Source organism: Siniperca chuatsi, linkage group LG16, assembly GCF_020085105.1.
Source record: "Siniperca chuatsi isolate FFG_IHB_CAS linkage group LG16, ASM2008510v1, whole genome shotgun sequence".
In the NCBI taxonomy this organism is placed as follows: domain Eukaryota; kingdom Metazoa; phylum Chordata; class Actinopteri; order Centrarchiformes; family Sinipercidae; genus Siniperca; species Siniperca chuatsi.
Window position 1 is genome coordinate 23,014,063 of NC_058057.1, and position 16,210 is coordinate 23,030,272.

At 37.9% G+C, this 16,210-nt stretch overlaps 2 protein-coding genes across 3 annotated transcripts; one reads left to right on the top strand and one right to left on the bottom strand.

Moving 5' to 3' along the window:
• Positions 1–1,013: 1,013 nt before the first annotated feature.
• selenol (selenoprotein L) lies at positions 1,014–8,516 on the top strand. The gene is made up of 9 exons (XM_044168913.1): positions 1,014–1,173; positions 2,569–2,647; positions 2,797–2,850; positions 3,369–3,414; positions 4,335–4,462; positions 4,780–4,894; positions 5,529–5,651; positions 6,183–6,320; positions 7,180–8,516. The coding sequence occupies exons 1-9, from the start codon at positions 1,068–1,070 to the stop codon at positions 7,300–7,302; spliced, it is 912 nt and encodes a 303-aa protein (XP_044024848.1). The 5' UTR covers positions 1,014–1,067; the 3' UTR covers positions 7,303–8,516.
• Positions 8,487–14,118, bottom strand: clec11a (C-type lectin domain containing 11A). 2 transcript variants are annotated; one of them, XM_044168916.1, is made up of 5 exons: positions 13,656–14,118; positions 12,305–12,419; positions 12,012–12,119; positions 11,384–11,467; positions 8,487–9,789 (listed from the first exon to the last, which is right to left on the bottom strand). In XM_044168916.1, the coding sequence occupies exons 1-5, from the start codon at positions 13,755–13,757 to the stop codon at positions 9,377–9,379; spliced, it is 822 nt and encodes a 273-aa protein (XP_044024851.1). In that variant the 5' UTR covers positions 13,758–14,118; the 3' UTR covers positions 8,487–9,376. The 2 variants fall into 2 exon arrangements, with proteins under 2 accessions (XP_044024851.1, XP_044024852.1); XM_044168917.1 differs by having other exon boundaries at positions 13,665–14,115.
• Between the last annotated feature and the right edge of the window lie 2,092 nt (positions 14,119–16,210).

The window sequence follows — 16,210 nt, forward strand, 5'->3', positions numbered from 1 at the left end:
AGCTTTCTTAGACGACTTTACGTTCTAATAATTTCTACTGGTAGTTTGATTTAACCATTCATATTTAAGATTGCTTAATAATGATAATAATAATAAACCTTTATTTCTATAAAGATCCAATGCAATGTGCTACAATGTGATCTACTTGACATTAGACTTAGTATAATATTCTGCAACTGCAGTATTTTATAATTAGATTTAGTGAGAATGACTTAAATCTACCTGCCATTGTGAAACAGCACAGATTCTGTTGTTTGTGCGTTGTGTATTAACAGTACAGTTTGAGACTGAGACACTTTGATCAATGTTAGAAACTCCTCTTGGATCTCATCAGACATTTTGGATGACTGCCATGACCAGGCCAAGCAGTGCGTGCTCACAGTGTTGTTCCAGAGAAAGAACCTCCGCAACTACATTTTGTGTTGATTAACAAAGCAGGTTACAATTATTGATTGCATTTACTTCTCCCCCAGTTTACCACATTGGTATCAGAGTCCTACATATAGCTGACCTTCCCGTCTACTAGAACTGTTATTGTGTGGATTTTTGATATAAACATACATTTTATCATTCAAAAGATCAGGTGTGTAAACTCTGTTTAAGTGGGATGTACACTCATATGTTCTGCTTATATTTAATGTATGATGTTTGATTGAAAAATTTAGTTACCTGTACTACCATACCAGGTGTTACTAGCCACTTTCCAGTTTAAGATTTTACATAACATATGATCTACTATGCAGTGTTATGGATTATTACATTATTATTACATTATTATTACATTATATTGTTGCTTTATCTGTAAATATGAATCATATTTATATCTTATTTAAATATATTTGAGTAAAAACTTGAATTCAGGGGTTTTGACTTGTAATTATGAGTTTTTAAATGTTTTTTTTTTTCTTTTCTTAATTTCTTGCCAGTATTAATGCTCACCACTAGGTGTTGCCGAATCCCACACAAGGTTTTAGCACCACATGATTTTTGTCACGTGGTCAGGATGCATTTAAGCTCCTGGGGCTGTGGGTTTACTGTCAGTGCAGGTGAGAGGAGAGCTGGTGGTCATGGCTGAGGATGTGGCTGTATCAGAGGAGACTTTAACAAGTAGTCTGACTCTGTTGGTCAACTTGAGCAAAGTCCTTCTGCAGAAAGCCAAGCAGGAAGCAGAAGGTAGGACTGATCTAGAAGAGCACTCGTAGTGACAGACTTCATTGAAAATTTGAAAGTTTTAATGTGTTTTGTTGCCAAGAAAGGTAGACACCACGTAGAAAATGACTTACATGTTGAGTGAATTGTTTTGGTTTTATGAGTAATTCGGCATGCAGAAGATACAAATTAGCACTTAATTTTATGCTTTAATAATGCTGTAAAATACTGCTTTAATTGTGTAACGTTAAGGGGGCAGTTCACCCCCAAATCAAAAATACATATTTTCCCTCTTACCTGTAGTGCTATTTATCCATCTAGATTGTTTTGGTGTGAGTTGTTGAGTTTTGGAGATATCGGCCATAGAGATGGCAGCATTTTTTTTAATATAATGCGACTATATGGCACTCGGCTTGTGGAGCTCAAAGCGCCAAAAAATACATTTAGAAAAACTCAACATCAGTGTCTCTTTACAGAAATCATGACCCGGTTACTCAAGATAATCCACAGATTTGTTGTGAGCAGTTTCATGTGGAAACTATTTTCTTTCTACCGATAGTTCCTACATGAAACTGCTCACAACAAGGTCTGTGGATTATCTTGAGTAACCGGGTCATGATTTCTGGAAAGAGAGATTCCTGTTGAGTTTATCAAATGTATTTTTTTTTTTTTTTATTTTTTTTTTTTTTGTTGCTTTGAGCACCACAAGCTGAGTGCCATATAGTCCCATTATATTCAAGAAATCCAGATATCTCAACTCACACCAAAACAATCCAGATGGACAAATAGCACTAAAGGTTAAGATTAAAAATATGAACTTTTTAAGTTTTTGAAACAGAAGACTGTAGGAAAAACACATGAAGCAATAATTAAAGACAAAAATGCATTTCAATTCGTGTTCCTGAATAGATTATATGTACTCTGAATTGAAAAGGATTTCAGATTAATTCTGGTATAGTGTTTAACTTTGTTTTATAACCTACAGTGTATATATTGTTCCCAATAAGCACAACAGCATAAAAATGCAGGGAATTTAATGGCAGTCCATCCATTTTCACTATGTATGATAAAACCTATAATAACACATCGAATAACATACTTTTAAGCAGCTGCATATGTTATTACTCTACTCACCTATTTCATGAGGCTCGGTGTTAAGGTGAACCACGTTTGTCACAGTTACCATGTAATATGATTCTAATAAAAAGTCTCCTTTTTGAATATTTCACAAGTTGGCTACAACACATGCTCATAGTGAGTTGTTAAAGCAGACCAGTGTGATCGAGTCACTTTTAAAGGATTAAAGGGCCCCGCAGGCATGAAGGTGGTGCAATGTAATTCCTGTCATGCTTATTGCCAACACAATGATATTGCACAAATCAGCCTGGCCAATAACTATGGCCCTTTGTTCTCATACAGAGTCCCTGGAGAAGTTTGTCCCATATAAGATCACCACTTTATTCGGCCTGATCACAGCTGGAGCAGACTTCTACAAAAGGTGAGGGGCTCTCAACACCTGCAGAATCACACAATCATTTGGCCGTGTCATTGGCTGAAATATAATTAAGTCAATCCGCTGTTTTAAATTAAAATTGTACTGTATTTTTATACTGTAAAGTAAGTGTGTGTTTTGTTGCTGTTGATCAGGCTTGGAGTGAAGAAAAAGAGTGAAGCAGAGGCTGTTTGGCAGAAGTCTTATCAGTAAGTTTGGGTATATAATAATATAAAATGATGATAATAATAAATAAATTTCTATCTTATTGTTATATCGTGGGGAAATGTTCTTAATATATAGTTCAGCTGTGATAACATGACTGAAACATGTTGAGTGACAGTTAATTGACGTGGTTTACTATAATTCATTTAAGTGGTGGATAGTTTTCCGGGCCTGTCCTCATTCCCGCCAGCAATTTGATTAGTCTAAACTTTTATGTTTGTGATAAAAATAGTAGTGATGAATTACAAGTTTATAAGTAACTTTGCTCAAACCTGCACTCGTATAACTTGATGTCACATCAGCATCCAATAGCTAAAGACATAACGTACACTGGGGTGAACCCTCATTATGATAGCTGCTGATGGGTGTTGGATGTGTTCTTCACGCTGCAGTGAAGACGGTTACAGTTACTGTGGTTGATTACTGTCTTATTAGTTATTAATGGAAATGAAAGCTCAGTGTTGACACCTCTTTATCACACAACTTTTTGTATTTTTTCCAGCCATGCAGCAGTGAGAGAGCAGGTAGAGGAACTTCTGCAGCTGGAGGTCTGTATGTGTGAACATTTTTATTTAGTTTTTCATTTTGCATATTATGATTTAAATGCAGCTCTAGTGTTTTCACAGAGTAAACAATCAGATTCATAGACCTGTATAGTAAAATGCAGTGTGTGTATAGATAGATAGATAGATAGATAGATAGATAGATAGATATCTTAGAGAGAATAGTTTTACATTTGAGTAATAAAAAATGTAATAAAAATAAGTGTGTCCACATAGATTCCTGCAATAAAATTGGGTCAAATGGCAGTACATATACCAGTATTGACGATAATCAGAATATTTAAAAATTAAATAGTGATATCATGTTAATAATACACATGAAAATATCTTGTAAATAATTCAGTGCCACTTTGTCATAATAGGTGGTAGTAATGCCCCTTAACGCTGGTTGCCACCCGACATATAATGAAGAAAAAAAAAAAACAAGACGATGCAGTAACTAGCTAGCTTTTAGCTATTTTTTAGCTAGCTAACTTTTCCCCAAAATTTTCTATAGATATCGCGGTACTATCGTTATCGTGAATTCTTTTGGCCATGATAATCGTGTAGTGAAGATCTGATATCGTGACAGCTCTAGTGTAGCATTAAAACATTTAATAAAACTGACATAAAGCTGTAAGATCGATCTAGACTTTGATGCTTTGTGCTCTTGTTAGCTTAGAAACAAGAGTACAGGATTATGTCTAGTCCAGTTTTTGCCATTTTGTTATACACCAGTTTACTATTCCTTTAATTATTTCTAAATAATTACAGCAATCACAGCATGTTTTATTCTTGATTTTACATGATGTGTTGGTTGATGTTGTTTTGTTGTATTTAATTCTTTAAACCAGTCTATGATTGACTTGATATACTGGAATTATTTAGTTTCAACCCTCCTGTGTGTCTCTGTGTTTGTGTTGCAGAGTGAGTGGGACTCCTTCCTGGAGAGTGTGGACCGAGGTCTGCAGACAACAGATGGACAGCTGTCAGGAGGAAAGATAGCAGACAGCCTGAGCCCTAATACTCTGTTCACTGATGGACGGAGTGGGAAGTGAGTTCACACACTGCTGGTCACAAGCTGACCTTGAATGTTTGCATTGTTACACCGTTAATCAGCATGAGACCGTCCCTGTCTAACAGAACACTAGGTTGCAGATCAGACTATCAGCTAGTTTTAGGTTGTTTGTTGTGTTTTTATCAACCAGCCTTGGATGGGAATGTGTTTTATTGTTAATTATAAACCAAGATTTGGTTGCTCATCAGTACAAAGATCAAATTTTACCATGCAACAGATAAGTATTTCATTAAATCAAGTTTTGTTGTGCCATTGTGGTTTCTGAGGCTGTTTCTACGTTGTGTGTTTTAAAGGAGCGTGACTCTGGGTCAGTACCTAGGTCAGGGTCAGAAGCTGCTGCTGGTTCTCATCAGACATTTCGGATGACTACCGTGACGAGACCACGTGGCCGAGCTGCAGGCCAGTCAGGTTGGTTTACCTTCATCCTGATGGTAATTATTTATTCTTAGGCGTCATCACATCGCTCTGCAAAACTCCTGTTTTTTGTGTTGATTAACAAAAGCAGTTTGCATCCCTTTAGGCTCTGGCCAAGGGAAACAAAACCTACCAGTACCACTAAAGCTCACTAGTTAGTAGAGGTGTACGCTTACACACTTACAGAAGTGTAAAAAAAAAAAAAAAAAAAAAAAGTTTTGGTTTTACACAGAGTTATGTGCCGGACCAATTCTTGGCCAAGAGCAGCGACTTCCTCAGCTAAGCTAACCGGCTGCTGGCTGTAAGCTTCATACTTTCCATACAGACTTGCGAGTGGTATCTTCTCATCTAACTCATCTAAGAAAGCAAATAAACTTATTTCCCAAAATGTTAAACTATTCCTTTAACCATGTGGACTCCTACATCTTTTTTTCTCTGCTCTGGCTGCAAAGGGTTCCAACATTTTTTCCAAAGTGACTGTCTTCACTCAGCCTTGCAGCCACTACCCATTTAATTTTATATGAATAAATTACTGGGAAAAATATGGAAAAGTGAGTAAAGAGAATTCTTAGGTTGCTTTTAATCACAGTGTATATTTTACATTTTCTTTCATTTTGTTTCTCTGTAGACTGTACTGGAGGCAAGGTCAGTGCGGGTCTTGGTAGTTTCTTTCGGCAGTGTGGAGGGAGCTCAGCTGTGGCTGGAGCAGACTGGATGTACCTTCGACTTCCTGCTGGATCCACAGAGAAAGGTCAGGATGTGTGTTTTTACCCTAATCAACTGATTGAAACCCAGTAAATTTGACACAATAAGGAAATTAAGGGGGATTTTAAAAAAAAATGGCTTTGGCTTCGAATCAGATTATAGTAGATTCAATCTGTGTTTGAATTAAATTGTCTGTATATTTTATATTCAGTGCCGATGGGCAGGTGCATGAAAATTGAAGAGGAAATTGTTATTTATGGAAACTAGACATGGCTGTGACTCAGCACAAACAAGCTGAGGGAACCAAAGGATTTAGCAGCTGTTTGATGATGTGTCATAAAAGCCCAGTAAGGTGAGCCTGCAAACCATTCATTCTGAAAAGTCAACCACCAGATGTTAGCAGATGTGAGCTGGAAAAAATATGAAGACAGAACACTTTCCACATGCTACAGAAACAATCATCAATTATGATGTGTGTGTGTGTGTGTATGTGTGAAGAACCTGATTAGGTCGTTCTGCAAATTCTTTTCATATTGCTGAATCCAAAGCAGATGTTATGTTTTTCCTTGTGCCACAGATATACAGGAGTTTTGGCCTCGGCTCGTCCTATGCCAAGGTGATGAAGTTCGGCTGCCTGCTGCAGTACTCAGAGTACGGAGCTGTGGACAGAGACTTCCCTGACGTCCCCCCTCACCTGCTGGAAGATATCTACCAGGTAAAAATGGATGACACAGCTACCTCTTTGACATTGAGTAGGCGCTGATGTAATGGTCTGAATCAGTGACGTCAACCAAGGACATATGTGCCGAAAATGCAGAGCCGGATTTACGTGCATGAAGACTCAAGGGCAAAAATTAGCTGCTGATTGATTGATAACATCCAGCCACTAGATGACGCACTCCCCCTCCCATTATATTTCAGTGGTTGCCAGTTTGTTGCACAACCTGCATATTTCATGGTCTAGTGGAGTGAGACTCAGACTCAGTCACATCAAGTGATATATCTTTCATGATATAGTAATGAATTCATTTTGCAACATGTAGCTATACATTAGCTAGAGATTTAGGTTACTTTGTGTGGTGGTGTTTAATGTAACGTTATCTATGGTAATCTTAGGATATGGCTAGCTAGCCAGGTAACCCTTTTTTCCCCATCATTTAATAATTGTAGGGGCCCTATATTGCAACACTTACTGTAAAATTACATTTCGATCATCCTTACACTATAAGACATTAGGTAAATATTTAAATTTTAATCCAATCAAAGAGTGTAGTACATTGTTGGGATGCTATTAAAACCCACAGCGCTTGACATTAGACAGACAGCTACAGTAAAAGTTGACGTTAGCTAGCGTTAGTGTGGTGTTGACCTAACAGTCAAAGTGTTTTCTTTCTGAAAACAAATCTCATAGCGGATTATAAAAGTGATAGTCTTGTGGTGGATCTGTATTACTATCCTGCTAAAAATGTATCTTGTAGCTACAAAGATAAAATTCTGAGTGAATCATTTGATTCCATGCAAATATAAAAAGTATGGAATAATGCAGCTTTAATGTGTTTTTTTTATTTTTTCAGATGGGAGGTGACTTTTTGCTGGATGAAGCAGGGAAGGTCCTTCTTTCTCACCCGTCTAAAAACCCTCTGGACAGGCCGGCTATGAAAGACATCCTGCAGGCCGTGGACCCTGCAAAGCTGTGAAAGATATGTGACCATTGGAGACACTGAGCCTGGGGTTGATCAGGGGTTTAAGTGGTCTCTTTTTTTAACACATCACTGACACCACAGAGAAAGAGCAGCTCTCTGTCTCACGTTTATGACGTCACGTCTTGCTCTCATGACACCATGAAGAGGTGTGACCGATGCAGAAGTGTGAAGCAAAGACAACTGATCTTCTTAGTTGTGTCAGTGTTGTGATGGGAGCATTTTTAAATGAATGGTACTACTGGATTACAATGTAATTCGATTTAATTCAATTTGATATAATATAAATGTTGTTTAACTTTAACACACTGATTTGCTCTAACAGTTTTACCCAGATCTGTAATGTTAGACAGTATGGAATTTCTTAAGGCTTTACTTTAAAGATGCATTAAGCAGCTTTGGTTTTGGCGGTGAGAGGTCATAATTTTAATTTTGGAAGGTACAAATTACTACATTACCCAGAAATCATGCAACATGATGTTACCACTGGCTACGTCATGAAACGTTTTATCTTCTATGTGCCTGGTCAGTGTAGAGATGAAGGCGAGAAAAATCTTTGCTGCTGCATCTTTTAATGCAGATACATTTTTAGATAAAACTGTACTTTAAGATTTAAATCTTAAATCTTGCTTACAGCCGAAAAAAAGATATAACTGCCGCTGTGCTACAGAGCTGATCTTTTTCATATCTATAAATAAAATAAGCACATCATTTGTCATGAACTGTGAGCAGTTTGAGGGATTTCTGATGAGTAGGGCTGGGTATCAAACCTTAATGCCTTTCTGTTACCGACTGAAATGTGTCCGTAGCACAGTATCAAAAAATGTCAAGTACCAAAAACAGAGGCATAGAATATCTGATCAGATTTGTAATCTTATTCTCTTTCTATTTGATCATTATTCATGATTTAAATCAAAAGTTTTATTCAGACAAAGTTCTTGGAAAGTTGCATATATTTAGACAACATTTAACATTTTAGAACTTTGGTTTCTTTTGTTAAATAAAAAAAAGGGTTCTGTAGAAAAATATATATATCAATATATCATTTTGGTATCGGCACTGAAACTCAGATACTGTATCTGCACCGTATTGAAACAAATTCAAAGAATACCCAGCCCTACTGATGAGGTAAATCTTTCTTTTACCTGTGGACTAATCAGAAAATGATGCTGTAAACCATGTCAACCTTTAGTAAAGATTTATGAAAAACATTTACATTCAGCGTTTTATGTACAACTTTCTTGTTTTACATACTGACTCTAACTCATGTTACATTTACATACAGTAATGGGGTGTTATTTTGTGGGTGAAAGGGGATTCAGATGTGAGACAACAGCTCTAAAAATGTTCTGGCCAGATATGCTCCGAATCAGCAGTTTAACAGGGCAGTCACACCGGTATCAGACACTGTTAAAATATGTTCAAAGATCAGTAAGTAACATTGGCTATTTCCTGCTAAGCCCAAGTACACATTGATTGTATATATATCTTCAAGAGGTTCAGTATGTGCTGATTCTCAAGTGCCTTTTCATGTTTTCCCTTCTTTGGAAACTTTGAACAAATATTTAGAATTCCAGGTGTGAAATCACAGCAGAGTCCTGACTGGTTTACATTCAAATCCCTGCAGCTGCGTGAATAATATAATATTTATAATACTAACATAATATGTCTATAAGTCTTATTCAGTACTTTCAGAACTTAAATAGCAATACGTGAATTTGTGCACATTTGAGACATAAAAACCTAAAATACCGTGAAATATTTTCTCGGCAAATGTTTTTATCCTGTAAGATACTGACACTACTTAAACAATGCTACACTAATTGCATATAGAAATTAAATTAGACTGGGTATTTATGTTAAAACACACTAGGTTTCCTATGGAAAATTGAAGACTTCTTTACCTTTCTGAATACAACCAATCCAGGTACGATTTAAAGTGTCTTTTAAGGGGAAATAAGTTATTTGAAAATAACTTAATGGACTTTTATTTCTAATGATCACTGGAGATCAAAGATTAAGTTAGTAGTAAGGTGGTGAGAGATTAAAGCTATCTTGAAAAGAGTTAATTTTAAAGTGCCACCCTGTCATCAAACTCGCAGAGATAGTTCATGGTCCGATCGCAGTAGTGGTCCCACCAGTCGCCATCATCTGACGACATCGCCACACAGTTCTCCCGCCTCCCTCCGTCCGGCTGGCTGGACAGGAAGTGTTTGCGCCACTGGAAGTATGAGACCCGCGTCCCATCATCGAAAAGGTACATGCCCTCAGATCGCAAGTCGCTGATGCCCAGCCAGACGGGCCAGTTCCCCGGGTGGAAGAATGACTTGACGTAGTCGGCGAGGGCCTCCTGCTCCCTGCGGTCGCGGGGCATCGCCATGCGGCCGCCACGTTCCAGGCACTTCCTGGATGCTCCGGCGTAGTCCTCATAGCTATTGTACACAAGATAACATTTGTATCCCAATCTGCGTCCCTTCTGGCAACCTAAGAAGCAAAGAAAAACAAGACAGATATGCTTTATCACATGTTTAGAAATAGAAAATGATTGACTTCATCAACCCCAAGTGGTAGAGACAAAAAAGTATTTCATCCAGTCTTAAAACCTGCATTAACAGATTGTTTTTGGCCACTTGGGGGCAGCGCAACAAGCCGTTAACACAACATTGATCATTATCAACATTAACAACAACATTATCGTCTCATAAAGTTGTTATGGTGAATGTAAGCAAACTTATTTTAAACAGCAGACCCAGAGCTAAATTTGCATTTATTTGGAGTCGTGTTTGTAAGTCCAATATTCATTCTACTTTTAGCTCTGTTTTGGGTCTCCACCAAATATCTGTCTCTTTAGCTGCTAAATGCTCCACTATGTTCACCAGCTAGTTGCTAACTTTGTCTGCTGTTTGGTGCATTTGGTGCAGCAGGAAGTGTACGGTGGGTGGAAACAGCTGCCTGCTACACCTGGGAAACGAGGTTGATGAGAGCAGCGAGACTGAACCAGAACAGAAAAGTTAAAAAAACAAAACAATGTGTACGAAGATGCTAAAATGCAACAAAGAACTGAGGGGAACTGCAGAGTCGGGTTATAATTATCTGGGAGTTTGTCACTATGAACAACAACTTTCACATTACACACAGTCATCTGACCGATTGTTAAGATAAAAGTATTGATTAGTGGAGCTTTAAAAAAAAGTGGTTTCAGTTCCAGGCATCAGAGCAAATGATCAGTACAGTATAATTGATCTGTTTGAATGACTTCTCTATGGCAGCATTTTCTTCATTTCACTTTGCACAAACAATATCCAAACTTTTGCAAGAAGCTATCCTTCAAATAAGGAGCTCTACCAGTCACCGCTATTCGGATGATAAGTAGCTAGAAAGGGTTGAAGTAATAATTTTTTTCATTTTTAAATATTTCAGCCTACATTACACACCAGGAGGACCAACAATTACTACTTTCCTTCATGCATTATTTAATTTGTAAAGATCTTTATAAGCTGAGCTGTGTCATATCATTCCAACAAACTTCTTTGATTGATTCTTATACTACTGTACAATCATTCTTGCATAATAATGAACACGGATATTTCAACTCTTGCATGTTGCATCATGTGCTTGGTTTGCCACTCGTCCTGTTGTTCTGTGTACAAGCTTAAACTCACAGATCTCCCAGAAAAAATGATTTCCTTGTAAAATCTCGCCTGTAACACAACATTTGCAACTCCACTGAAATCAAATACAAAGTGGAGAAGTGACTGATAACTGATCACATAATATTTGTTTAATATGATAAATTAGTACATGTTAAGTGACAAGAGCTAAAACTGTTACTTATCTTGAATACTATCCCGACTGGAGCATCAAGGTATGGTTTGCATGTATATGACATGCTGAGTGCCACACCTCACAATCCCTGATGCCTTTAATCTCAGGGGCTCTTACATGTTTTTGAAAATATAATACCAGAGATAGAGAAAGAGATCTCCTTTCAACATTGAGTCTCTATCATAATTTTTTAAGACAACTAAGCAGCAGATGGGGTGCAGCAAAGAGATTTAAGGGAAAATAATTCTGATACCTTCCAGTCTTCCCATCTCCTTGCGGTTGTCCTTGCTGTGCTGGTAGACCTCCCGGATGCTGTCCTCCAGCTCCCCGACTTTAGCTGCCATGTAAGTGATGGGGAACAACAAAAACAAGGAGACATGAAAATCAGTCCGCAGCATCATTCTTTTGAACTTTTTGAAGTTAAAGAACGATAGCTTAGCCGCAGGCGGCGGTCTAGGTCTTTGAGGGTTAAACTCCTGTCTCAAGTTGATTGCACCATCACATCTTATTATGGGGGATTAAATGATATTAGTGGTCTATGGAGGGCGGCAGATATAGTTCATCCCTTTCTTTCATTTTCATTCATTGTTTTGTTTTCAATCATCTTGTTTCATTCATCCTGTGCAATATCAACACCATTTAGAAAACTGACAAATTTCTCACTGCTGATTTTTCACTTTTTAACAGAAGGGGGCTCCACATTTATCCTTCATTTGTCCATTTTACAATGAAATTGACTGACTTAGTGCTTAATGCTATAAATATAGATTTAAAAAAGTGTAAGAAAAGGTGTATGATTGGTGGAAAGGGAAAAAAGTCCACGAAGAAAGAGAAATGTGGACATCATCGGTAGATTTGTTGGGAGAAAGGGGTCATCTTACCATCGATCCTGGACAGACGATCCACCAACTGGCTGACTTTAACATCCAGGGTGTAGTGACCAACATTCAGCTTGTGGATCGCCTGGTCCATACTGGCTAGTCTGGACACTGAGGGACAGAATACAATAGGGTATGATAGAGGATAAAGAGGAGAAGAAAAGGGAAGAGAATGCAGATGTATTGCATTAATGAAATATGAAATATTACTGTGCTACTTTAAAACAGAGAGACAAGGCTCATAGTTATTAGGTTTAAACCTTAAACCTGAACGGGATATGAATATGGAGACTCACAGACATAGTTGTATGAGTTTTCAAAATCTGACATTGGGCTGGTTGGCTCTGGTTCAGGCTCTGGAAGAATATCAGGAACGTCCCCTCTCGCCCTCTTCACCTCTGGCAGGGATGCCTGACACAGAAATCACAATGTCAACATTTCTCAGAAGCTGTTTCTACCACATTCAAGTTCTGTTAGCTTCTTTGATCCAAGTAGATGAAATGAAACCAAACCCAGCTTCCCCACAAACAATCAAAAACAAGCATCAGATGCTCAAAACAAGCTCATTAGGGTTCTATCCAAAATCCAAATTACCTCCCTGTACATCTCTGGACCTGGCTCATTTTCAAAATCTTAATTTTCTTACAGCAGAAAGAAGAAATATTAAAATCAAGTTAGGTTACTTTGCCAACAATTTCAGTTTTATCATAATTATGAAACAAGAGGGAGCTCAACTAATTTTTATTCATTTTCGATTTAGAAGCTCCACGGGTAAAAATATATTCTCATGTAATGCTGCTCGTCTGGAACAGTCGTCCCGGATCCTCGAAGCAGCAGCAAACAGTCTTGTTAATGAACTGGTTGTTAAATAACCAGTCTTATGTCAGTTTTGTATTTCGCCTGACTTAATCTTACTCTTCATAAACAAGAACTACAATGGAAATAAATGTTTAGCTTATTGTGTCTTTATCCTCAACAATCTTAATTGTAAACAGGATGGGGTGTTCTTGTATGTACCTTTTAGTACTGTAAAAAAAAAAGTATCTATTAATCTTAGCTTAAAACCATGTATAATTTGATCAGTATCAGCCACACCATTATAATCATTTGTATCAACATGTTGATACATGTTGATGGCTTATGGACTGACAGAGGGAGATGGGTGTTTTATTTTGAAGTCTGACACACACATAAAGTCTTAGTAGAGCCAAAACCTGCCAGATGGACCTGCTCCTCTGGGTGCATCATGATTAATACTAGTCATACCACTGCAATTACACCATTATTATCCTAATCATGTCTGATGTATGTCATCCGCCCATGATGTCATCACTTACCAACAAACACCATTCCCGTGATACTGTATCTTCCTTAAGCAGAATTATTTGCACTTCAGCCATCTCAGCGTAATATTTGCCAAACTTTATCTTAATGTTGATTATCTTTTTGCTTGATTTAGCTAGACCTGACTCCCTCCTACACTCATGCACGGTACATACACTGAGAACATTGTGAATGGATACAGTGTTTTACCCAGACAAACAGGCATACAACAGTAACAGCCACATCTCCTATGAAAATTTTAGTTTTAAGTTAATTGAGTACATGTTGCAGTAATAAAAAGAAAAAGAACACATTCACACGTACAGTCCTGACCTGTGTTGGTGTAGCGGCAGCTGTCCCTGTGGGAACACACAGACCCAGAGAACATAAACACAGGAGAGCGAGTGAGGTGGCAGCCGGTCCCATTTTCTGCTTCCTAGTAACTCTGCTTTTACTTCAGCGGCAAAACTCCGTCTGCACCTCAGAGCCGCTCTCTCTCCACTGTCTGTCTCTCCCTTCTCTCTCTTTCACTCCTCTTTTCCCTCCTGATTCCCTCAGAGATGTGATCCAGGACTCAGTAAAGCAGGAACATCAGCAGGAATCTCCCATTAGAAATGTGAATGAGAGCTGGTGTACATCTCCCCCCTTTAAAAAACCACAGAGAAGCTGAAATCCCAGGTGTTTTTAAAATAAATCTAAATCACATCCCAGTTGTCTGTCTGTTGTCTCTCCTTTGGCTGCCTTGTTTGGGACGTCTTGCCTTTCTTGCCAAACAGGAAAGCACTTTGTTTTTGTTCCCACCTCCCATTTCCACTCTTTGTGTGAACTTTGGAGTTTTACACAGGGGGACAACATCATAGGTCTTTGTCCTGTGGAAACCACATATCTGCAAAATGTCAACTTTCTATTTTAGCCTAACACAAAGAGGAAGTCTCTCAATCCATGAAGGAGGATTTCATCACTGGCCAAAGAAAACCATGTATCTCTAGAATGTCATAAGCTAAGAAAAACAGCCCTATTCTCAGCTTTGTGACAATGCATTTTTCACCTAATCCAATGTTTTATTTAATTATTAAATTAGCTTAAGAAGCAGGAGAGTTTTGTAAATGTAAAGTACGTGAAGTACACCTCATCCTTCAGTTCACCAAATTCAGAGATACAATGTTTTTCTGGAGCTTTCCTGTATGATAGTCTTCATCAGCAGATGGAGTTTGTTCAGTTGTCATGGAGATGGACCTTTTGACATGTGAGCTCTGTCGCTGTTGTAAATGAATCTATAGCACTTTTAGGACTTCTTGTCTTTGTTGAATTAAATGTTAATCATGAAAGCTCATTCTTGAACTTGGAAATAGTTTGACAGTTGTTAGTTTTGTCAAACTACTATTGTCGATGTCAAGAATGAGCTTTCATGCCTAATGTACAACTTGTATGTTGTCTCAACCTCTTTAACATTTATCTCGTTGGTTGAATTTTGTTGCAAATAGAAAACATTGCATGCCTGTACACATGAGCATACTGTGGTCATAAACTCTCTCACTCACACACACACACACACACACACAGCCCTTTTATTAATTTGGCTAAATATCAGGCTTGCTTGCCAAGCTTCTCTAGTGTAATTAAATAAATCAGTGGTTATGGGGTTGTGAATCTATTCAGGGGAAATGATGACATAAAAAGAAATGAGAAAGACCTTGTGTGTGCGTGTGTGACTTTAACAGGAGGTATGCCAGTTAAAAGGCCACAAGAATCCAGCAGAGTTTCCAGGGAAAGCAACTGAGGCAGATCTGGAGACTGGGAGGAGCTCCGGCAGCGACCGAGACTGGGAGCTTTCACCAAAGAGGGACAGATGTGTTTGAGTCTGCAGGACGGTTGCACATACACAGCTGTTCCAGTATATGATGGATTCCAAAACTCCAAACCTTTTCCAGACTTCAGTTTGGATTCAAACAAGGGTGTGGAAAAAATTAATGACCCCTGAAAAAAATGTTAATCCTTATTTTGACCTTGCTGGTTCTTGCTGATTTCCCACTGTGAACAATCAAGGCAACTCCATTCAAATCAAACTAAGGCCGAAGTGATTTGTCGATTAATCATTTAGTTAATCAACAGAAAATGAATCTGAAACTTTTTTGGTAATCAATTAATCGTTTAAGTAATTTTTTAAGCAAAAATACCAAAAATGATCAAGTTTCAGCCCCTCAAATGTGACAATTTCCTGCTTTTCTTTTTTTTTATTAAATTCAGTATTTTTGGATTTTGGACAGTTCATCGAACAAAAAAAACCAAAACAATTTGAAGGGGTCACCTTGGGCTTTAGGGAATTGTAATTGTACCATTTCTCACATTTAATGAACCCAGCAATTCATCGAGAGAACAGTTGATTGAACAATATTTGTATTGTATTGTAAATAATTGTATGTTGCAGCCCTAAATCAACTGTTGCAATAGCAGAACTGTAATGTATGAGGAACATTATGGGTCTGCATATAATGGGACTGAACTGCAGGTTTTTCCCATCCTTTGCTCACTTGCCATGGGGTATCCTGTCAGGACAAAAACATGTGGATGACTCAATAAAATTTCCAACTAACTATCTGTCACTGTCAGATTAGTTCTGCTTGCTTTGTAAAGATGACCTATGGTTGTATTTTCAGTTTAATAATAAGCATCATGTCTGAGGAGCAGGCTGCCTTATTAGCCTGCTAGACATAAGGTAACACAGTTGCACAATAACAGTCCTGTTTCTGTTTCTGTTTTAAGTTCAATACGTGCAATCATTTTCATTTACCCAAACATTTGTTGTAAAAAATAGATGAGGGAGAACACAAAGCAGCCATTCAGAGTCTGGAGGCGTTGGGTGGTTCTGCAGGGAGGCG